Source organism: Dipodomys spectabilis, unplaced genomic scaffold (genome assembly GCF_019054845.1).
Source record: "Dipodomys spectabilis isolate Male_0828 unplaced genomic scaffold, ASM1905484v1 ptg000002l, whole genome shotgun sequence".
Lineage (NCBI taxonomy): Eukaryota > Metazoa > Chordata > Mammalia > Rodentia > Heteromyidae > Dipodomys > Dipodomys spectabilis.
The window spans coordinates 41,489,593-41,509,598 of NW_024870679.1; the positions used below are offsets into that span (position 1 = coordinate 41,489,593).

General features: G+C 55.7%; 2 protein-coding genes across 2 annotated transcripts; one reads left to right on the forward strand and one right to left on the reverse strand.

Annotated features, from left to right (window-relative positions):
• Positions 1-4,641: 4,641 nt before the first annotated feature.
• Hpca (hippocalcin) lies at positions 4,642-13,170 on the forward strand. Its single transcript, XM_042682758.1, has 4 exons — positions 4,642-4,722; positions 6,939-7,332; positions 12,608-12,713; positions 12,903-13,170. The coding sequence occupies exons 2-4, from the start codon at positions 6,955-6,957 to the stop codon at positions 12,998-13,000; spliced, it is 582 nt and encodes a 193-aa protein (XP_042538692.1). The 5' UTR covers positions 4,642-4,722; positions 6,939-6,954; the 3' UTR covers positions 13,001-13,170.
• Positions 13,171-13,663: 493 nt separating this feature from the next.
• Positions 13,664-19,731, reverse strand: Tmem54 (transmembrane protein 54). Its single transcript, XM_042680853.1, has 6 exons — positions 19,584-19,731; positions 17,421-17,614; positions 14,938-14,997; positions 14,613-14,801; positions 14,355-14,489; positions 13,664-13,978 (listed from the first exon to the last, which is right to left on the reverse strand). The coding sequence occupies exons 1-6, from the start codon at positions 19,597-19,599 to the stop codon at positions 13,904-13,906; spliced, it is 669 nt and encodes a 222-aa protein (XP_042536787.1). The 5' UTR covers positions 19,600-19,731; the 3' UTR covers positions 13,664-13,903.
• Positions 19,732-20,006: the final 275 nt, after the last annotated feature.

Consider the following 20,006-nt stretch of genomic DNA (forward strand, 5'->3'; position numbering starts at 1 on the left):
GACAGTAGAAACATCCTCCCGCTCCATGCTGCTGAGCAGTGACCATGGCCCTCGCTGTTGCCCCAGGAACCATTGCTAAATGATTCAAGATAGACCAGATAGACCAAGAGGAGGGATGAGATTGAGCTCCCAACCATGGAATTGAGTAAGAACCATCCAAAGGTTTTATCTATTAGAGGCTGGGATTGGTGAGGGAAGAGGTGGGATGGGTAGATCTGGCTGGGATGACCTCATGTGAATGATTGTCTTTCTCTGGCTGAGCCCTGAGGTGCACTCCGCTAAAAACAGTAGCTTCCCCAATAGGAGGAAGAGAAATTATTGCACCAGACCAGGCTTGGCTGGGCTGTATCCCCAGCTGCCAGAATCTCTTTATTCACCCTAGAGAGGTGAATGCTAGAGGTTAACATTGGCAGAGGGAAAGGGAGCCTGCTTGTTCCATATCAGGGAGACTGTTCATCAGAACAAGGGTGCTGGATTGGTAGGGAGTTGTAGTGGGAGGTAGAAGGGTAGGGACCAAATCAAGAGGTAAGGGTGGGTGTACTATGGACAGCCTCGCTATCAGCTTTACTTCCCCAAGCAGAGGGAAAACCAGTCGATTTGGAGAAACTAGCCACAGTAGGAGCTGCTGTGAGAAGGCCAGAGCCCAACAACAAGGCCCATCTGTCCAGGACTGAGATCCTGAGGAGGAGAGGTGGGGCCGTGGGAAGGAGCAGGTGCAGGATGTGGATGAGGGTGGGTTCTGGATGCCTTGGCTGGAGGTGGTTGGAGGAGGACCTGGGGGCTTGGCAGGCTGCACATGGGAGGCATTGAGATGCTATTGGCTGGCTTGAGTCAGGGGTGTCTGTGGGCTTCTGGGAGCCAGTCCAGGAAGCAGCTGGAAAGGCGGGTTTTACAGATGAGGAACCAGAAGGTCAGAGGGTTGTTTTTTTCCAGTCTTCCTGAGGCCGGAAAAAGCCCATTTCAGGATCTGAACGTAGGTCTGAGGAGTTCACTGAGGTGTAGCACTTTGTCTATTATTTGGAGCCTTGATTCTGGATGTGGCTGACTTGACCCAGGATTCAGGTTCTTCTAGAGGGGACGTTGCAGACAACCCCTTGTTACCAGGCCCAGTAAGCCTAGAACACTGTAGCAGAATCTTCAGGCCCAGACTTTTGCTCTGTAGAGGGTCACTCTCACAATCCCCAGCCTTCTAGTCTGACACACAAGGGCTTTCCCACGAGCTGCCTGGAGCTGCAGGAGTCCTTAAAGGACTAGTTTCTGTCTTCACTCATGGGCTCCTCTAGGAGAGTGCGATCACCTCTGTTTCTATTTACAGATGAAAAGATCAATGGAGGCCGACAGACATATAGGGCTTGACCCCTTCCTTCACTGGAGGTTGGGGGTGAGGTCAGGATCCAGCCCCTCAGTGGGGCAGTTGTGTGTCCTAGACTGGTGGTTCTCTGAACCACCACTCTCACAGGACCTGACTTCAGGCCTGCAGCTCCAGCTCCCAGGACTTCCTGCCTCTGCCCAGCGCTTCCCTCCTCTTGGCCAGCTCCCTGGGGAACAGCCAGGACCACCCCACCCCCTCCCGGGCTGTGCTCCTGGCAGCTCTGCCACCCTGGGCTCTGGTCCGGGGGTGGTCCCTGGCGGAGAGGGAGGCAGGCAGAAGTGGGGAATTGGTGAGGCTGAGATGCAGGGCATCCGGAGACCCCAAAGCCCCCACCTCCTGGCTCATTGTGCTCCAAGCTGGGTGGGCAGAGCTTTTTGGAAAGGGGTAGCTTGAGGTTTTAATCACTTTATCAATGTTTGTTTGTGTAATTCAACCCCGAGATGCTTTTCCCTCCATCTGTCCCCACCATCTGCTCCCATCAGGATTTTCCAAACCGTTTGGGACCCAAGAGGCATAGGGGGGTGTGGGAGGGTCTGGGCCTCTGACACCTCTACCCTCCTCACTGCAACTCCAGAGAGGGGCCCCAGAGCTCTGGAGTCACACAGAACGGGGTTCAAGTTCACTTTAGTGCTGCATACTTCTGGAAGGGGATTTCAGTTCCCTGAGCCTCAGTCTCTGTACCTGTAAAATGGCAGCAATATTGGCCATTACTTAGGGGCACTGAGCATCACATAGGTGACCCATATAGAGTGCTCTGACCCATATAGATGCTCAAGAGATGGAGTTCCTCTTTCTTTGTTTCCTACATACCAAAAGCTGCTCCTGCCCTTGTCTTTGGTGGTAGAGCTACCTGGCCACCTCTGATCCCCTCACTTCACTTTTCCAATCCTGGGACCTGCTTGCTGTCTGTCCCATGGACCCTGCTTGATGCTCTGTTCTACCAATTTCTTGCCTCTACTTCTGTGCCTCCTGCCTTCCTCCTGGGAGGTGACAGGGCCTTGGCAGCAAGGGTATTCCTGCCCCACCACGTACACACAAGGGGTCTTCAAAGGAGACAGATATGTGGGCTCTGTGCTCTCCAGTTATGCTCACACTTGCTTCAGGTCATCAAGGACTAAGGGGTCTAGGCCTTCTGAGCTTTTCTGAGCTATACAAAGAAGTAAGACTTAGAACCCTGGCCTGGCTCAGGGGGCCTTCCAGTGCTTCTAGAGTCCCTGGATGGGTAGAGATGACTGACAGCAGCAGGGCTGAGCTCTACCTCTGGATATCCTCTATGCATTGTAAATGCAGGGCTGAGGCACCAGGATGAGGAGAGGCATGCTACTACCTTCAGAACCCCCTGTCTACTGTGGAGAAGGACACAGATCTAGAGTCCTGAGGGCAGGACCCAGAATCACCCTTACTGAGAAGACTAGCAATGGAGCCAGCTGAGTCAAGGAGCCAACCTTGACTGGAAGGACTGCCCCTCCTACCCACCCAGGATGGAGAGAAGGATCCAGACTAGGCTGGGAAGATTCCAGCTTCAGGCAGGAAGAGAGAATCATGGGAGCAGTAGAGGCAGAGGGAGGGAATGCAGGCTCCTCCTCCTGTTCCAAGCAAGGAAGGCCCTTGAGGGCAACCAGGAGGAGGTTGTCACTAGAGGGGCCTGAGGTGGGGGCTGAGGAAACTCTCTGCTCCCCCTTCCCAGGTCCTTAGGCAGGAGGCAGCTGGGAACCACCCACATGCGTCTGGTGTCTTTCACGCCTCCACTGGGGGTCCCAACACCAGAGCCAAGGCACACAGTGGAGCCCATGTTCATGTTCCGGAGGGCCCAGCTGTCCCAACCCCACCCATCTGGCTCCCCAGCTCCTCCAATGGAGACCTCCCCCTAAGTCTAGACGGATGGCTCAGGAGGCTTGGTGTGGGGACCTCAAAGGGGAACTTTAGACAAAGCTCCAGGGAGCCAGGAGGGCCTGAGCCACAGGCCTGAGCGTGGGATGGGGAAGGGCTGGCTAGAGGTGGCACAGGGTGTCAGCTTCACCTTTCCAAGGATGTCAGGAAAGCAGATCCATCCTGCCACCCAAGATCCTGCCACCAACGTGATCCCCACTTGCCTTCCACTACCCCATCTTCATACAATGGCTGCAGGAGCAGTTGCTCAGAAGTCAGACCCTCTCTCATTCTCCTCAAACCCAAGGACTTCTTGTCCTACCTGAAACATGAACGGAAGGCCTTGGCATAGTCCCCATAGCTCTAGATCTGCCACCATACTGTTTCCCATGACTTACCTGATATACCACAGAACTGACTTGTATGTGACTGCGCCCATGGTTTCTTACGCATGCCTGCGACCTCACTGCCCAGAACAGTGCTGGATGCAGGACCAGGACTTGCTCAATGTGGGAATGAAAGAAAGAATGAACGCAGGCACATGGATTCAAGTGTGAGCCCTCCATTCCCTTGCTACAGTAGGACACATTGGCAAAGTCATTCAACACCACCCCCCCAGCCTCAGTTTCCTCATCTGTAAAATAGGGCAATTACCGAGACGGAGAAATGACCAAACTGAAGCCAAAGGGTTGTTGCCGGGGTTGGAAGAAGGAGGATGCAGCCCCCATGCCGGCAGCAGGAGGAGCTTTGGTCAGGTCACTCGGGAGAGCACACGGACGCCCCTCAGGGACCCTCATAGCCCCGGGGCAGGGCACAGGCCTGCGCAGGCAGAGCCTGGGCTGAGGAGGGGTTTTCCGCGGAGGGGAAGAGCGGTGTGCACGGGAGGTGGGAGGCGGGGTGGATTCTAAGAAGGTGGGGGTGAGGTGGAGAGGAGGGGCCGGGGAGGGGGCAGGGGGCGTGTCTGCCCTCCCCCGAGGGCTCGAGACTGAAGGAATGCGCACCCCTTGCTCCCCAAAGAGCTCTGCAGGTTCCTGAGTTGAGGTTGGGGGCGCGGGGCGGGGTGGGGGGACAGGGAGGGCGCCCATCGCCTCCACACCCAGGACCCGGATTCCGCTCGGAGCGGAGCGACGACGTGCGGCCCTGCGTCCAGGTAGGGGTGGGGAGGACGCGGGATGGTCTCTGGGCACTGACCCGCCCTCCATTCAGGCTCAGCTGCCCAGGAAGGGGGGGGGTCCCAGCCTTCCTCCTCGGCGGGATGACCCCTCCCGAGGGGGCGCGGGGAAGTGAGGGCGCCCCCTCGCCCTCCCGGCGGGGGCGGGGCGGAGCCACCCCGGGTTGGAGGGTCCCCCCCAGGGGAGGGGCTCGGGGCGGGCGCCGCGGGGCGGCTCCCTCGCAGTCCCGCCCGCCCCCCAGCCGCCTCTGCCGCCGCGCGCCGCAGCAGCGCCGCCTTCCCTGCGCAGTCGGTGTCTCGGCGTCGCTGGGTGAGTGGGGGCTGCTGGGGCAGGGGCCGGGGGGGGGCGCGGGGAGGGAGCCCCGGAGCCCCGGGGCCGCGTCCGGGGCTCTCCGATCCCTGGGGTCCCCGCGGGAGTCCTCCCTCCGCGGGCGGGCGCGGGGAGCGGGCGCCCCTGGGGACGCGCGGCGCTCTCCAGGGTCCTGAACGCCTGCGAGCCCCGCGTTTCGGCCGCCCCGGGGCGCCCCCTCCAGGAGGGGACACGCTCCCCCGAGGCCGGGCGGATTGAGGCGGGGGTGGGGGGGTTGGAGAGGGGATCAGGGCGGGTCGCTCAGGTCCGGCTGTGAGGTTCTTCCCATTTGGGGAGCTGGGGAGGTGGGTGTACCCGAAGAAGACAACAGAATCTTCTTCCCTCCGGGAGGGGTCATTCCGAGGGTGGTAGAGAGCAGGGGGGCACGGGGGTAGCTCTCCTGCCCCGCAGATTCCTCTGCCCCCACCCCGGTGACCCAGTTCCTTGGACCTTGAGGAGGGGGGTAAGGGACACACTCCCATGCTCAGCCCTACGCATTTCCTCAGTCCCTTCCCACACACTTGTTCTGTGGGTCCTCAGCCCTGGGGCAAAAGAGGCTGATCTAGAAAGGAGGGGGCACAACTTGGAGAAACATGCCTGTGACACACCGCTGAGGACGCACAGGTCCCCCGCACACTCCCCTGCCTGCTCCTCTTTCCGTGTGACAGGGGCACACCTGGTCACCCGCACCCGAAATGCACATGCACAGACATGGAGGGAACACACCGGGAGACAGGCAGTGCAGAACCAGGGCGCAGCGCCGTGCGTGAGCGCGTGCATCTCAGCCCTCGCCCACCTGCATGTTCATGGAGCTCCCTGCACAGGCGTGCACAGGGAGGGACCCCTTGCCCTGTCTCACTTGCCTTCCCAGTGCGTGCGTGTGTGTGGCAACTGCACACACCCCTACATCCCTGCCTATCACCACCTGGCTGCCTCCCTTGCCTTGCTGCCCACCTTGCCTCCTGTTCCAACTCCTGCCCTGAGGAGACCTTTCAGGACTACTAGGAAGGGTTAATAGGCCAGGGGCTTCCCTGTGAAATGAGCCCCAACAGGTCTGGGAAGGCCTTCAGATCCCTCTCCTGGGACCTAGGAGCATCCCAAGGTGACAGGGAGGGAAGAATGACAAGGGTGCCTCAGGTCCCACGTGCAGCTGGCCGTGTGAGAGGTGTCGACACGCGAGTTGGCATGTGATGGCGTGTGTGAGACGTGGGGTCGTGGGCTGGTGTGCCTTCATGCACAGGGTATAGGAGCTGCGCGTGGTGCCCTGTGTCAGAACGTGAGTTGTGGGGACAAAAGAATGTGGTGTGGAGAGGCATGATGACCCAGGGTGGTGCGAGCTGGTATGTGAGTGGCATGGGACTCCATGCGTGGATTTGGTGTGTGGCCCTGTACATGCATTTGCATATTGTGCTTGATTTGGTGTGGCATCTGGATTACCTTTAAACCATTTTCATTTAGGTTATTAACAGTTATCAATGCAGGCACAGCTCTAAATGCTTCCTGTGTATTAGCTAATTTAATCCCCATGACAATCATGTGAGGTAAGCGCTATTATTACTCCCACTCCCCGGATGAGGAGGAGAGGTTACGGAACTTGCCCAAGGTCACCAGCTTATAAGAGGCAGAGCTGAGCTTCAAACCAGGTGAGAGGGCTCTGTAGCTCAGGTTAGCACCTAGCCAGGGCTGTCCCTTATCAGGCCCATCTGTAGGAGGGCAGGGCAGTGTCTGGTCTGCAGGTATATTTTGTGATCGGCAGGTGTATGGGAGCACTGATTGGGCAGTGGGTAGAGGGCAGGCCAGACGGTCTCTCTGCAAGGTCTTTCTGGTCAACTGTGAGAGTTGGCTTTGTTTTGCAATGGCTGTGCAGGCTTCTCTCTTCTCTGAGCCTGCCTTCTCCTCTGGAAAGTGGGGATAAATCACCTGATGTCCCCTTGGGGAGTTGAGAAGGTGTGTACTCTGGCACCCAGAAAGGTTCAGTAAATGTCAACTCCTTCCCTTCCGCTTTCTCTCTCTCCGGGGTCTCAGTGAGATCAGAGGTGGGGTGCCTGCGTGAGGCTGTGGCCCAGGGCCACTTCCTTTTCTCCTGCTGGGCCAAGGGAGAAGTTGAGGGGCCTGGGGAGGCCTTTCTGGAGTGCTGTCCAGTAAACCACTCCTCTCTGTCCCTTTTGGGGACCCAGGTGGGACTTGGCGGCCATGGGCAAGCAGAACAGCAAGCTGCGGCCCGAGATGCTGCAGGACCTGCGGGAGAACACGGAGTTCTCAGAGCTGGAGCTGCAGGAGTGGTACAAGGGCTTCCTCAAGGACTGCCCAACAGGTATCCTCAACGTGGATGAGTTCAAGAAGATCTACGCCAACTTCTTCCCCTACGGCGACGCCTCCAAGTTTGCTGAGCACGTCTTCCGCACCTTTGACACCAACAGTGATGGCACCATCGACTTTCGGGAGTTCATCATCGCACTCAGCGTGACCTCACGTGGCCGTCTGGAGCAGAAGCTCATGTGGGCCTTCAGCATGTATGACCTGGACGGCAATGGCTACATCAGCAGAGAGGAGATGCTGGAGATTGTGCAGGTGGGCTGGGCCCCTCAGTGCCAGGCATAAGCCTGGCAGCTTCACTCACCACTCTTAGATTCATTCCACCTGGTAGGCCCACAGTGGTAGGTGATATTCCTACCATCTCATAGACAAAATTCCTCAGTAGGAGAGCCAGGTACCTGTCATCCTTGCTACTCAGGAAGCTGAGATCTGGGGATCATGGTTCAAAGCCAGCTCAGGCAGGAAAGTCTGTGAGACTCTTATCTCCAGTTAACCACCAAAAAGCCAGAAGTGGATCTGTGGCTCATATGGTAGAACACTAGCCTTGTGCGTAAAAAGCTAAGGGTCAGTGCCCAAGCTCTGAGTTCAAGCCCCAGAAGCACACACATGTGCACGCACATGCATGCACACACATACAATAATCATTTCCAATTTAAATAGCTAAGAAAACTCCCCTATACCTTGAGCCCAGACTTTGCAGTTAACATTTGGCCCCATTGCTTTATCTTTACGTGCGTGCCAAGCTTTTCTGTGATTCTCAATGAGAAAGATAAAGGATGTATTTCCTAAGAATAAGGACATTCTCTTACATAACCCATAACATGATTATCCAAGTCAGAGCATTTAACATGGAAACAATGCTATTATCTAATCTACAGATCATATTCCAATTTTGCCAACTGTCTTCATGATGTTCTTTATAGTCTTTTTTCCTAGTCTAGGATTATGCTTTGATTTTTTTTTTTTTTTTTTGGTCATTCATGTCTCTTTAGTCTTCTTTAATCTGGAATCATCCCTCAACTTTTCTTTATCTTTCAAGACTTGACATTTCTGTAGAATGCAGGAAAGATGTTTTATTTTTTCCTCCTCAATACTAGAGATTGCACTCAGAGCTTTAGGCTTGCTATACAGGTGCCTTACCACTTGAGTCATACTCCCAGACCCCCAACTTTTTTTTGAAGCAGGTCTTGCTATTCTAGGCTGACCTCAAACTTTCAATCTTCTTACTTCAGCCACCCAAGTGCTGGGATTACATGTGTGGGCCACCATGCCTAAATAAAGCATTTTTTTTTTTTGTACTGGTGACAATTGAACCTAGGACCTGGTCCTGTGAAGTCAAATGTTCTACAACTGGGCTACTTCCCCAATCCATAGTTATGCTTTATTGATCCTAATTTACTCAGAAGAAAATGCTCAGAGAGGTCAAGGCACTTGTTCAAAGTCTCACAGCCAAGCTCCAACACTCCAGACACTCAGTTGCTTTCCCTTAATGAAAGGAATAACCCAAACACTAGGACTGAGTTAGATGTTTATTACCTTGAGTCAGTGAATCCTTTTTTCTTTTTTGGTGGTTCTGGGGTTTGAACTCAGGGCTTCGTGCTGTTAGCTGGTGCTCTATCACTTCAGTCATGCCTCCAGCTCAGTGTACCCTTACCACAACCCTATGAGGCTCAGCGAGTTGGGGCATGACTTGCTTAAAGCCACACAGTACACAGGTAGAGTTAAATTCAGGCTGGCCACCCCTTAGAGCTGCCTCTGTTGACAGGTCTAGATTCCTAGCTAGATTTGGCTTGCTTTAGCTCTTAGATGTCTCCCCAGAAAAATGGGCTCAGTGATGCTGTCCTCATGAGACTTACAGACCTGACAGGAATGCCTTTTTTCTTTCTTTCTGGTTTTGGGCTTGAACTCAGGGCCTGAGGGCTGTCTGAGTTCTTTTCAGCTGGAGGCTAGTGCTCTACCACTTGAAGCCACCGCTCTGCTTCCAGCTTTTTTTTTTTTTTTTTTAAATGAATAATTGAAGAGTCGTACAGACTTTTCTGCCTGTGTTGGCTTGTGTACCTTGATCCTCAGATCTCAACCTCCTGAGTAGCTAGGATTACAAGTGTGAGCTATGGGCATCAGGCTAGGAATGTCCTTTCTTAGCACAAATTTAAGCATGAAACAGATTTGCTTCCAACTAAAAACCTTCCAGAGACCCATCCCCTTCGCTAAGACGGAAGACAGTTAGGACTCTGGTACTATTGCAGCCATTTCTGAATCTTCCCAGCTTTCCCTGCTTGTAAAGCGGGGACCACTGAGGCCCTGCTTTGAAGGGCTACTGCAGGATAAAGCGGGTGATGGTTCTAGCCAAGGTGATGGTTCTACCCTGCCGGTATTCAGTCAATACCAGTGACTGCCAGCCATCATTGCCTCCTCCACACACCCTCTGATCAAGCCAGCATTCCTGAGATGTGCCAGAGTAATCCTGCAAACAGCTTTACTCAACCTCTTGTCCTCTCTCCTTTCTGCATCTCCAGCCCCTTCCCTTCTGCTCCCCAGCTCCATGGACGGCTCCCTTCCAACTCCTCCAGCTCTAGCTGGACTTCAGCTTTGGCTCTTCCTCTTGCTAAAGGTCTGACTTGAGTAGCACTGGTTTCCTGGGAGAAGGGATCCAGCCCTCCTGCCTCCTGCCTCCATGTTTGACTCTCACTTCTGAGGGCTAGACATTCACTCTTGTGTTTCTGGATGATAGGGACCTTCCGGGGTCCTGATGGAGGGGTAGAGGCAAGCAGGGTGGCGGAGGACCATTCAGGGATTGGCTGAGTCCCAACCAATCCAGAGGACATTTATGGCAAAGCATGATTGTATGTATGAATGGCTGCACTAGTGTGAACTGGTAAACCTCAGCCGGACTGGTGGAGCTGCAGTATGTAGTATCCCAGAAAAACCAGTTCTAGTCCTTGGAAATCTTCAGGACCTCTTCCCAGCCAGCCTCATCTCTCTAAGTCCTGGCTTCCTTTATGGCAGCCAGAGGCTCCAGACAGCTGGTGCCGACAGAGCTCTGAACCCCAGTGTCTGATTAATGACAAGTAGGCTCCAGTGAAACTCCAGTGAGCAACAGCTCTAGACAATTAATTAGAAGGCTTGTCACAGGGCACTGGTCACTCTCTAAGCCACTGCTGATTCCCTGTCAGGGTCCAGTCCTGGGCCAGGTGGAGAGCACTAGAAGGGAAGACACTGTGCTTCTGAAGGGCTTCCACTCTGGTGGGAGAGATCAATGTCCAGGCCATGGTGATCAGCTTTGTGACAGGGTGGTAAGAGGGACACCTGGGAGCCCAGGGGACAGAGATGGGAAAGCCTGAGATCCCAGTGGGTGAATGACAGTAATAGGAGCTGCTATTTAGTGACCATTGTTACTCTAGCCACCATTGTTCCAATTCTTCTGCCTCATTTAATCCTCTACATAATCCTAAAAAGGGAGATATCCAAGGCTACCCTCAAGTGAATAATGGACCAGGATGGTACTCCAGGTCTATCTGACTTGGAGCTTCTACTATTCCTCCCACCCCACTGCCCACACATGCAGACAGCCACTAAGAGCAGTAGGTTCAAATCAAGACTCTGTAATCAGTTCCTCTCCCGAGCCTCAGCTTTGTATCTGGAAAAAAAAAAAGTGGGGGCAGGGAGGGAAGATTGTGATGCCTGCTTTCAGAAGCTGTTGGGATGCTTAGAAATGCTGCATGCAAGTCAGACACTGGTGGCTCACACCTGTAATCCTGTCTACTCAGGATGCTGAAATCTGAGGATTGGGGTTTGAATACAGCTCAGGTAGGAAAGTGAGTGAAACTCTTATCTCCAATTAACTAGCAAAAAGCCAGAAGTAGAGATGCAGGTCTAGTGGTAGAGTGCCAGCCTTGAGTAAAAAAAAAGACAGGGTCTGGGAAGGTGGCTCAGTGGTAGAGCGCTTGCCTTGCATGCACGAGGCCCTGGGTTCGATTCCTCAGCACTACATAAGCAAAAAGAAAAAAGCCGGAAGTGGCGCTGTGGCTCAAGTGGTAGAGCGCTAGCCTTGAGCTGAAGAGCTGAAGAGCTGAGGGACAGCGCCCAGGCCCAGAGTTCAGGCCCCACGACCGGACCCCCCTTCCCCCCCGCAAAAAAAAGACAGAGTCCAAGTCCTGTTTAAACACCAGTATAGGCACGCACGCGCGCACACACACACACATCAAAAAAGAAAAAAGGAAAGAAAATAAATTCTGCATGCAGAACCTAGCACCCAGCAGCTGCCTGATAAAAGTAGATAATATTCTTGCTCCAAGCAAAGACTGTAAATGCTGGGAAATCTGAGAGGACCCTCTAGAGCTATTTGATTGTGGCAGAATTAGACACCCCGAGGAGTCCAGTGGTGACGGGTCAGAGGTGGGCAGTTTGTGAGGCATCTTGGTCTTTAAACAGGAGTCTCTGCCACCTGTCAGACAATGTACTACTGGGCAGTAGCTCAATGTCCAAAGTGCTTTTCTGAATGGTGGGATTAGGAACAATCCTACAGAGATACAATTTATTCCCACAAGGTTCCAGGTAGCAGATTGCATCCTGACCCACCCTGGGTCTGAGAAGGGCTCGCTTGGAAAGCATGGAGTAAACTGAGCCCCAAGGAGGAGTGGGAGGCAGCAGAAGGAGCGTGGGGCAGCATCCAGAAGGAGCGGATGCATGGCAGGCCTGGAGGGGGCCTGTGTGTGACGGAACGAGGGGGCGGCCTGCTGGGCCGGGGACATGGCAGTGGAGATTTGTGTTTGGGAAGAGCTTTCAGAAGCAGCAAAGGGACAGACCACAGAAGGAGAAAGAGGCCAGAAAAGAGCAGCACAGAGGCATAAGCCAGACTGGAGAGTATATGCCATGGAGAAATAAGGATGGCTTCCTGGAGGAGACACCAATCTGTAAAAGCTGAAGATCGAGGTGACCAGTCTGGTCATCTGGGGCACAAGGAACTCAGTCCATCCCATAGGCTAAGCACTTCATGTTATGTACATTTAGTACAAAAACCCACCTTCACTTTGCCTGGGGAGCAGGAGGCAGCTGCCACCTTCAGCCAAGCAGAGCCCAGGCTGTCCCTGAGCAGGCAGGTGTGCATTTGCATTTCATTTGCATAATCTCCACCCCCCAGAGACTGCAAACCAGTCTTGCTCCCCCTGCCAGACAAAGGGGTACTGCAGTCTAGTGCCCCCTGTTGACTGAGTGCAATGCCCTCCAGAGTTTGGTGTTCCTGAGCACTGACATGAACTTGGCACTGACCCCCAAACCTGCATCCCACAGTTCTAGGCCCTTTGTTTGGGCCTCGATGTCCTCCAACATTACCCTCAACTTTTGGCTCCCTCTAGTTTTCAGGCTGTGTTGCCTTTGTTTCTGCCACAGACGAGGCCAGCAATTCCTTTCCACCAGCTCATCCAAGACCCCCAGAGAGTGCTTGGGTGTTTTCAGGGGTGGGGGGCCGGGGGGGAGGAAGGGGTCATGGAGTTTCTCTCATTCGCTGCCATCCCCTTTCTCCCACCCCTAGGCCATTTACAAGATGGTTTCCTCTGTGATGAAGATGCCAGAGGACGAGTCAACCCCTGAGAAGAGAACTGAGAAAATCTTCCGCCAAATGGACACGAACAATGATGGTGAGAGAGTGGGGGTGGGATGAAGCACCCCTCCTTCCCTCTCCTGCCCCCAGGGTGGTGTCTGCATGACCTCCATCCCTCTCCTGCCCCCCCAGGGTGGTGTCCTGTACCCCTCCTTCCCTCTGCTGGCCCCAGGGTGGTGACCCATACCCCCCTTCCCCATCATCATTGTTTCCCTCCATTCTGCAGGCAAGCTGTCCCTTGAGGAGTTCATCCGTGGGGCCAAAAGCGACCCCTCCATCGTCCGCCTGCTGCAGTGTGACCCCAGCAGTGCTTCCCAGTTCTGAGTGACAGGAGCCAGGCCCTCCACCCCGCCTTCACCGGCCTTGCCGGCTCTCAGCTTCCTCTCCTTTGTGTCTATCCAGGCTGGGGGCCAGACAGGACTCCCTTCTGGGCCTGCACCTTTGGGTGGGGGCCTCTGGCAAAGGAAACCCTGAAAGCAAGGGGCCCAAGCAAGCACGTGGCCAGCATCCTACAAGCCTAGAGGTGGTGTCTGCCCTGCCCTTCCCCAGACAGCCACAGCCCTGGGATGCCCACCTCACCAGAGGGAAGGCTCCCCCTTGTAGATCTCAGCCTGGGTGGAGGTGGGACTCCCTCTCAGGAGAGAAAGATTGCAAGGCTGTGGGGCTTTGAGGAAGAAACACCCTTGAATCCCTTTCCTGCAGGAGAGCCCTAGCCTTTCCTGCCTTGACACAAATGGAAAACCTTCCAGGATTCCAGCTGCCAGCTGTGGGTCCATGAACCCTGCCTGCCTTTTAGCACTTGGATGATCCCTGCCAGTCTCACAGAACACCAACCCACTGCTTTGTATTTTGCCTCACTACCTTCACACACACACACACACACACACACACACACACACACGGGCAGAGCCCTCCACAGCATTCTGAGTGGGAAAGAAGTGCAGGCCCCTGGCCGAGCCCCTGTCCCCCCCTGCATGCAGCCAGATGGAGCATATCTCTGTTCTTTTTAATAACTTCAGAATAAAGTCTCGTTTCAGTGCAGTGGGCTGGGTGGCTGGGAAAGGAGTTTGAAAATCTCTCCTGGGTGCCCAGGGATCCATTGAACCCGCTTTGGCCAGCTCCAAGAGCCCTAGGCCTGCCTGGGCCTCCATGTCCACCTGGGCACTGATCATTGTTGCTGATTGGTTGTAGGGCGCAGTGGCCAGGGGCTGGGCAGTATGACGATCCTCAGAGGGTGAGTGGCACCAAGCTGGTACAGCTCAGCAGGTCATGGCTGTCCACAGGCTCTGGGCTCTCCTGTATCTGCAGAGACACAAGAACCCACTGAGCCCACTGGGTTACTCCAGGGATGGGGTGGCAGAAAGAGCTGGGGCAGGGCAAAGGGGCATCACCACCCCCTATGCAAATGCCAGGCCAGATCCTTGGAGTCTCCTCCATTCAAACTGGAAGCTTCCCTAAAGACTCATTCTGGGCCTTGGGAGAGCCAGGTGTCAGCTGTATCTTAGTGGGAAGATCTGACCTCTCTGGTCCTCCAAGCCTCTCCTTTTGATCCCGAGGAGAAAACTTTTGCCCTATTTCTCAAGGTTGGGACCCCAAACGGGGGTATAGAAGACAAGCCTGGGTTCCCCAGCTACAGCTGGCAGGAAACATGGGGAGTCAGGCTCTGGAGGGGACTTACTGCGGGGTGGCTGCTTTTCCCCCACCAGGGCCTCAGTTCCAGCAGCTGGTGCATGAGCTGGGCAGAGCGCACAGCAAACACACTCTCCGTCACGCAGAACACTAGGGAGGTGGCCCAGAGGCACAGGCTGGAGCTCTGCAGGACACGGGAGGCAGAGATGACTGCCTGAGGTTGGGGGAGTCGAGGAGCAGCCTCCAACAGCCCTGCCCACTGCTGTTAGGGGTCTGGGTACCACCCATATCAGGCCAAGGCACTTACATAAATGCGTGTGGGGTCAAAGGGACAGTCAGGCGTGAGCACCAGCAGTTCAGCGTTCCCAAAGGTACAGGCAGCCAGTAATGCCCGGCCTTGGGTGGCAAAGGTCACAGCAATTGAGGCCAAGAGGCCAAGGGCACAGGTCACAGAGAAAAAAGCACAGGCCACACTTGAGCTAAACACTGCCCAGCGCTGGAAGGGCAAAGATCACTGGTCAGTGACATCAGGCATGGCCCCCAAGGCAACATTGGCTTCCCTGATGGTCAGCTGGGTCCTTAGGGCCACCGCTGCTTCTCCCCACAGCCCCATCCCAGGAAATGCCACATACCAGGGTGTGGCTCGGGAGGTATCGGGACAGCACTGCAGCTGCAATGCCCGTGGTGATGACCTGTGGGAGGACTCAAGTCAGCATGATCCCAGTGCAGGTAGCAGGGAGGGGAGCAGGTGCAGGTCTGGACCACACCCGTGCCCTGCCCCCAACCCCCATCTTCTGCTTGGCTTTGGTTTCATTATCTCCATCTTCACACAGGAATGGCTCCTTCATGCTCCAGCTCTACAGTGATTTTTTTTTTTGGGGGGGTGGAGGGGTTGGTCATGAGGCTTGAACTCTGGGCCTGGGCGCTGTCCCTGAGCTCTTCAGTTCAAGGCGAGTGCTCTGCCACTTGAGCCACAGTGCCACTTCCAGTTTTCGGGTGGTTTTTGGTGATAAGAGTCTCATGGACTTTCCTGCCCGGGCTGGCTTTGAGCTGAGATCTTCAGGTCTCAGCCTCCTGAGTAGCTAGGATTACAGGCGTGAGCCACCAGTGCCCGGCTACAGTGATGGTTTGAAAACCACTCTCTGCCTACAACCTTCTATGACACCCTATTGACTACAAGGCTGAGTCTCAAAGAGGGACCTGCAGATCTCAGGCCTGCAGATGCATGCCAAGGAAGTGTGTGAAGCCACAGGGTACATGTGATGGGAGAAGATTTGGGGAGAAATGAGGTAACACAACTGGCAAGGGACTAAAATTAAAATTATGATAAAATGAATCAGGACCCTTTATAAAGTAGAATGTAAAAGCCGGAGGAAGTGACGTGGCTCCACCCCCATCAGCTCAGGTCCACTCCGTGCCATGGCCCTCCATCACTGCCCTGCATGTGGGCATTGCAAGCAGCTGCTCTAGAAACTGCCTGCCCAGTACCCTCTCGCTGGGAGCTCCCTTCTGCTCTTCTGCTGTGGGCCCGCCCTTCTGCAGGCTTCCTACCTACCCCAAAGGCAGTCCCAAATGGTCACTTCCCTGTAACCACTTGGGACCACGGAGCTTGAACAAATGGCTTTACTTCCACTGTGCAACCTCTACTCAACTCACTGCCTCAACCTCTCTGGGCTAAGCTCCACTCGGCAGCTGGAAGTCAGGAAGGACAATGGTTTCAGGGTCAGACCTGAAATGGATTCAAATCTGGCTTGGCTTTTTTGAATCATGCACCTCGAGTCTTCCGTTCCTCCTTCGTAATACAGAGACTGGGAGCAGTGAGCATTAACTGGGTAAATGAAGGCAAAGGTGAACTGGTCCAGCTCCAGTGCCCATCCCGGTAGCCTTGCTAAACCCTGGGCCCTGCCTTCCTCATGCAGCTGCTGAGAATAGACTCCCAAGGACACAGCACCTAGCAGCAAATGCCCCCTGTCCACAGAGCCTCTCCTGCTTGCAGGGGCCAGGTTCACCACGCCTGGAAGCCAGCCGGCTGGCTGAGCTTTCCAGTGCAACCAGGCTTCAAGAAGGAGCCATCCCTCAGCCAGGGAGGCGAAAAGGATAGTGCTGACTCTGAACGCAGATGATTCCCCAGTGGTGCAGTGGCCTCTGCTGACAGCCAGGCAAGAGCCACTTCATACGTGCAGTTATCAGACAGGGCATAACGTGGCCAACTAGGTATCAAGTAGTTGCTGTAGACCAGGTCTAAAGCTAACGCTCCCACCAAGTTGTTTTTCTCAGTGTTGGCAGAACATCAGTCCCACCTCCACACACAGCATGGCTAGAGTCTGTACACGGAACGCCATCCCAGCTTCCTTTGCTGCCTGCTAGACCTAGCATGCCACATACCTGGGTTATAATTGCAACCCACCTGTGAACTCCTACTCATCCATCAATACCCAACGAGGAAGCCTCCACCTCTGTAAAATGCTGACGTTCCTTCTGTCCCACAGTGCCTTGACTATGTATGGTAATAATCCTCACAGTGGTGCACTCTAATCATGTGTACTGTGCTAAGTAAGCACTTGATGTGGGTGATCTTAGTACTTGCCAAGACCCTCTGAGGTAGACACTCTTACCATTTCATTTTGTAGCTAGGAAACCAAGGCAAAGAGAGTCTGAGTGACTGGTAAATGGTGTTGTGCTTGGTTTCTTGCTTACCCACCCAGACTCTTCTAGAGGAAACCTATTAAAGACCTTCCTCCTTCCTTCCTTCCTTCTCTCCTTCCCTCCCTTTCTCCTCTTCCACCTTCTTTTTTTTTCTTCTTCTTTCTCCCCCCCCAACCCCTGCACCCCATTCAGGTATTGGAGTTGCACTCAGAATCTCACAATCTTAGCCTTTTCACTCAAGGCTGGTGCTCTATCACTTGAGCTACACCTCCACTTCCAGCTTTTTGCTGGTATTAACTGGAGATAAGTCTCACAGATTTTATCTGCCCAGGCTGGCTTCCAACAGAGATCCTCATGTCTCAGCCTCCTGTGTAGCTAGGATTGCAGGTATGAGCCACCAGCACTGAACAACATGAAAGATCTTTCAAACCCTTCCCTCCTGCTAGCTACCCTCCCAGCCCACCCATACCACAATGGCAGAAGTGACAGAGAGGATGTTGACCACGCAGTACTGCAGAGCCACAGCGTCTCGTGGGGCTGTCACGTAGCGCAGCACAGTGCCGTGCAGCACAGCCGCTGTGAGGAAGCTCATGTGGCCCAGGACCACCAGCACCAGGCCTGTCTTCATCAGCATCTTCTGGAAGCCATCCACACTCAGGCCACCTGTTTGAGACAGCAGGTCAGGGCCATGGTGAGGATCGTCCTGAAGCCTCGGAGGGATGACCTTTGAGTTCTAAATCTATGGGTGGAGCCTTGGTTTCCTCATCTGTAAAAGGGCTTCACAATTCCTTTTGTGAGAGTTCTTGAAGCTAAATGGTTAGGGAAGCACAGTACTGGGGCTTGAACTTGGGTGCTTTTTCACTCAAGGTTGGTGTTCTACCACTGAAGCCACAGCTCCACTTCCAGCTTTGGGGTGGCTAATTGGAGATAAAAGTCTCACAGATTTTCCTGCCCAGGCTGGCTTCAAACAGGGACCTCACATCTCAGCCTTCTGAGTAGCAGGCATAAGCCACAAGCCAGGCAAGGGGAAGGAATCTTGTTAGTGCTTTAGCTCAGTATTCTCTGGAAGTACTGGGATAAGCAAGGTCTTAGTTCAGGGAGCACTGGGAGGGGTGAGGCTGGAACCAAAGGCAAGTCCTCTCTGAGTGGCTTTGGAGCTTCCCACCCTGTGGTCACATCCCAGCATCTGGACCCTCTCCTTGGGCAGCTCTGGCTCTTCCTAAGTTGTTCTCTGCAATGGCGCCCAGAGTCCCTGGCTCTACCTTGGAGGTGACACACCATGCTGACCCTCTGGCCCTGGGGGTCCTCTTTCTCTAGCAGCTCTATAAGACTACAGGAAATGAGGTCAGGCCTCAGAATTGTGGTTACACCCTTTCTTGTTAGGGGCCCCCGATGGGACCTGACTTGGAGTTCCTTCCTAGATCTCCATCTCCTTATCGCTGGCAAAGGAGATAGATCCTATTTTATATATGGGCGCTCCACAGCTGAATAAACACAAGAAAAAGCCGGGCAAAGCTATCACCACACTGCCTGTGCTGAACCCTGGGCCAGAGGTAATTCAGGGGGCAGGGAGGCTGGAGTCCATTCAATATCAGCTTCCTGCAGGCCTGCATCCGGTTCCTATGTTCTCTGGGCCCCAGATTTTTCCCTGAATAAAAGGGCGCAGGCCTGGTTTAGCTGGTTTCTAAGTCCCCCTACAGCCTGCAGGGTGGGGGACCAGGACTGGGATCAGTAGTAGACTGTAGACGGGCAGGACAGGCACGTGGAACTGGAATAGCTTCCCGAAGGTGAGCGTCTGGCCAGACAGGAAGAGGAAGGGCAGCTTTGTGACCCACCTCACCCCATCCACCCACCCACCTACCCTGGGCTCCGGGCTGGGCTCCACAACACCAGCATCCTGGGACCAGGGCTTCGGTAGAACAGGGCAGTGCCAGCCTAGGCTGTTCCGAGAGAGGGGCTGGCGAGCTTTATAAAGAAAGCCTGGCTTTATTTCTAAGCACTGTGGGAGCATTTGGCACGGCGGCTGGCACTAAGCTAAATTCGTGCGCATGGCAGTCCCCATGCTCCACAGAAGGAAACTGAGGCTCAGGAGGTGTCTCTGCTAAGGAGTGGAGACTTTCCAGGGCCGTGGGACGCCCGACGGCTGCAGCCCAGTGCCCAGGCTGGGGAGGGGCGCGCCGGTCCGGCCGCCGCCCCGGTGGACGGGACCCCTGCCCTCCCGGCCTGGGGGGAAGGGAGGGGCGGAGTCGCGGCCCTGGATCCGGGCCCCTCGGAGCTCCGGGCAGGTGGCGAGGGGGCTGCTCTCTATCCCGCACCTGGAGGCTCTCTGGGCGGTGAACGCGGGGGACAGCGGCCTAGGCACCGCGAGCCGCCCCGAGAAGACCCTCAGCAGCTCCGTCCCGCTGCCGGGGAAACTGAGGCCCGGACGCCGACGTCACCTGCCCCAGGCCACCAAGTGTGCGGTGGGGTTTCTGCCCCGTCCTGCGCCCCCGTCCCGCACGCGGCCCGGGGCCTCCCGCGCGCCCCCGCCCCGCGCCCCCGTCCCGCACGCGGCCCGGGGCCTCCCGCGCGCCCCCGCCCCGCGCCCCCGTCCCGCACGCGGCCCGGGGCCTCCCGCGCGCCCCGCGCTCACCGACGCGCAGACACATGTCGCTCCCGCGCCGGTCGCCGCGGCCGGCCGCCGTCAGCGGGGCTCCCGAGGCTGCGGGCCGCCGGGCGGCCCCGTTCCCATCCCGCGCGCCCCGCCGAGCCGCGTCGCACCCACTTCCCGCCGGGGCGGGCTCCGCGCACCGGCCGGCCTCCCTTCCCGGCACCCCCTGGGCCGCCCAGCCCGGACGCCCCGAGGTGTGTCCCCGCCGGCCGGTCGGACCGGCTCGGCAGCCCTGGGCCCGCGGGGCTGAGTCCCCGCCCCCGCCACGCCCCCGGGCCCCACTTACGGGGCGCGGAGCCGCCCCGCCCCGCCGCGGGGATGCCTGTCCGCTGGGGGGAAACTGAGGCCCAGAGAGGCGCCCCCCCCTACCCCCGCGATCGTCCTAGGCCGTGAGCATGGCCGCAG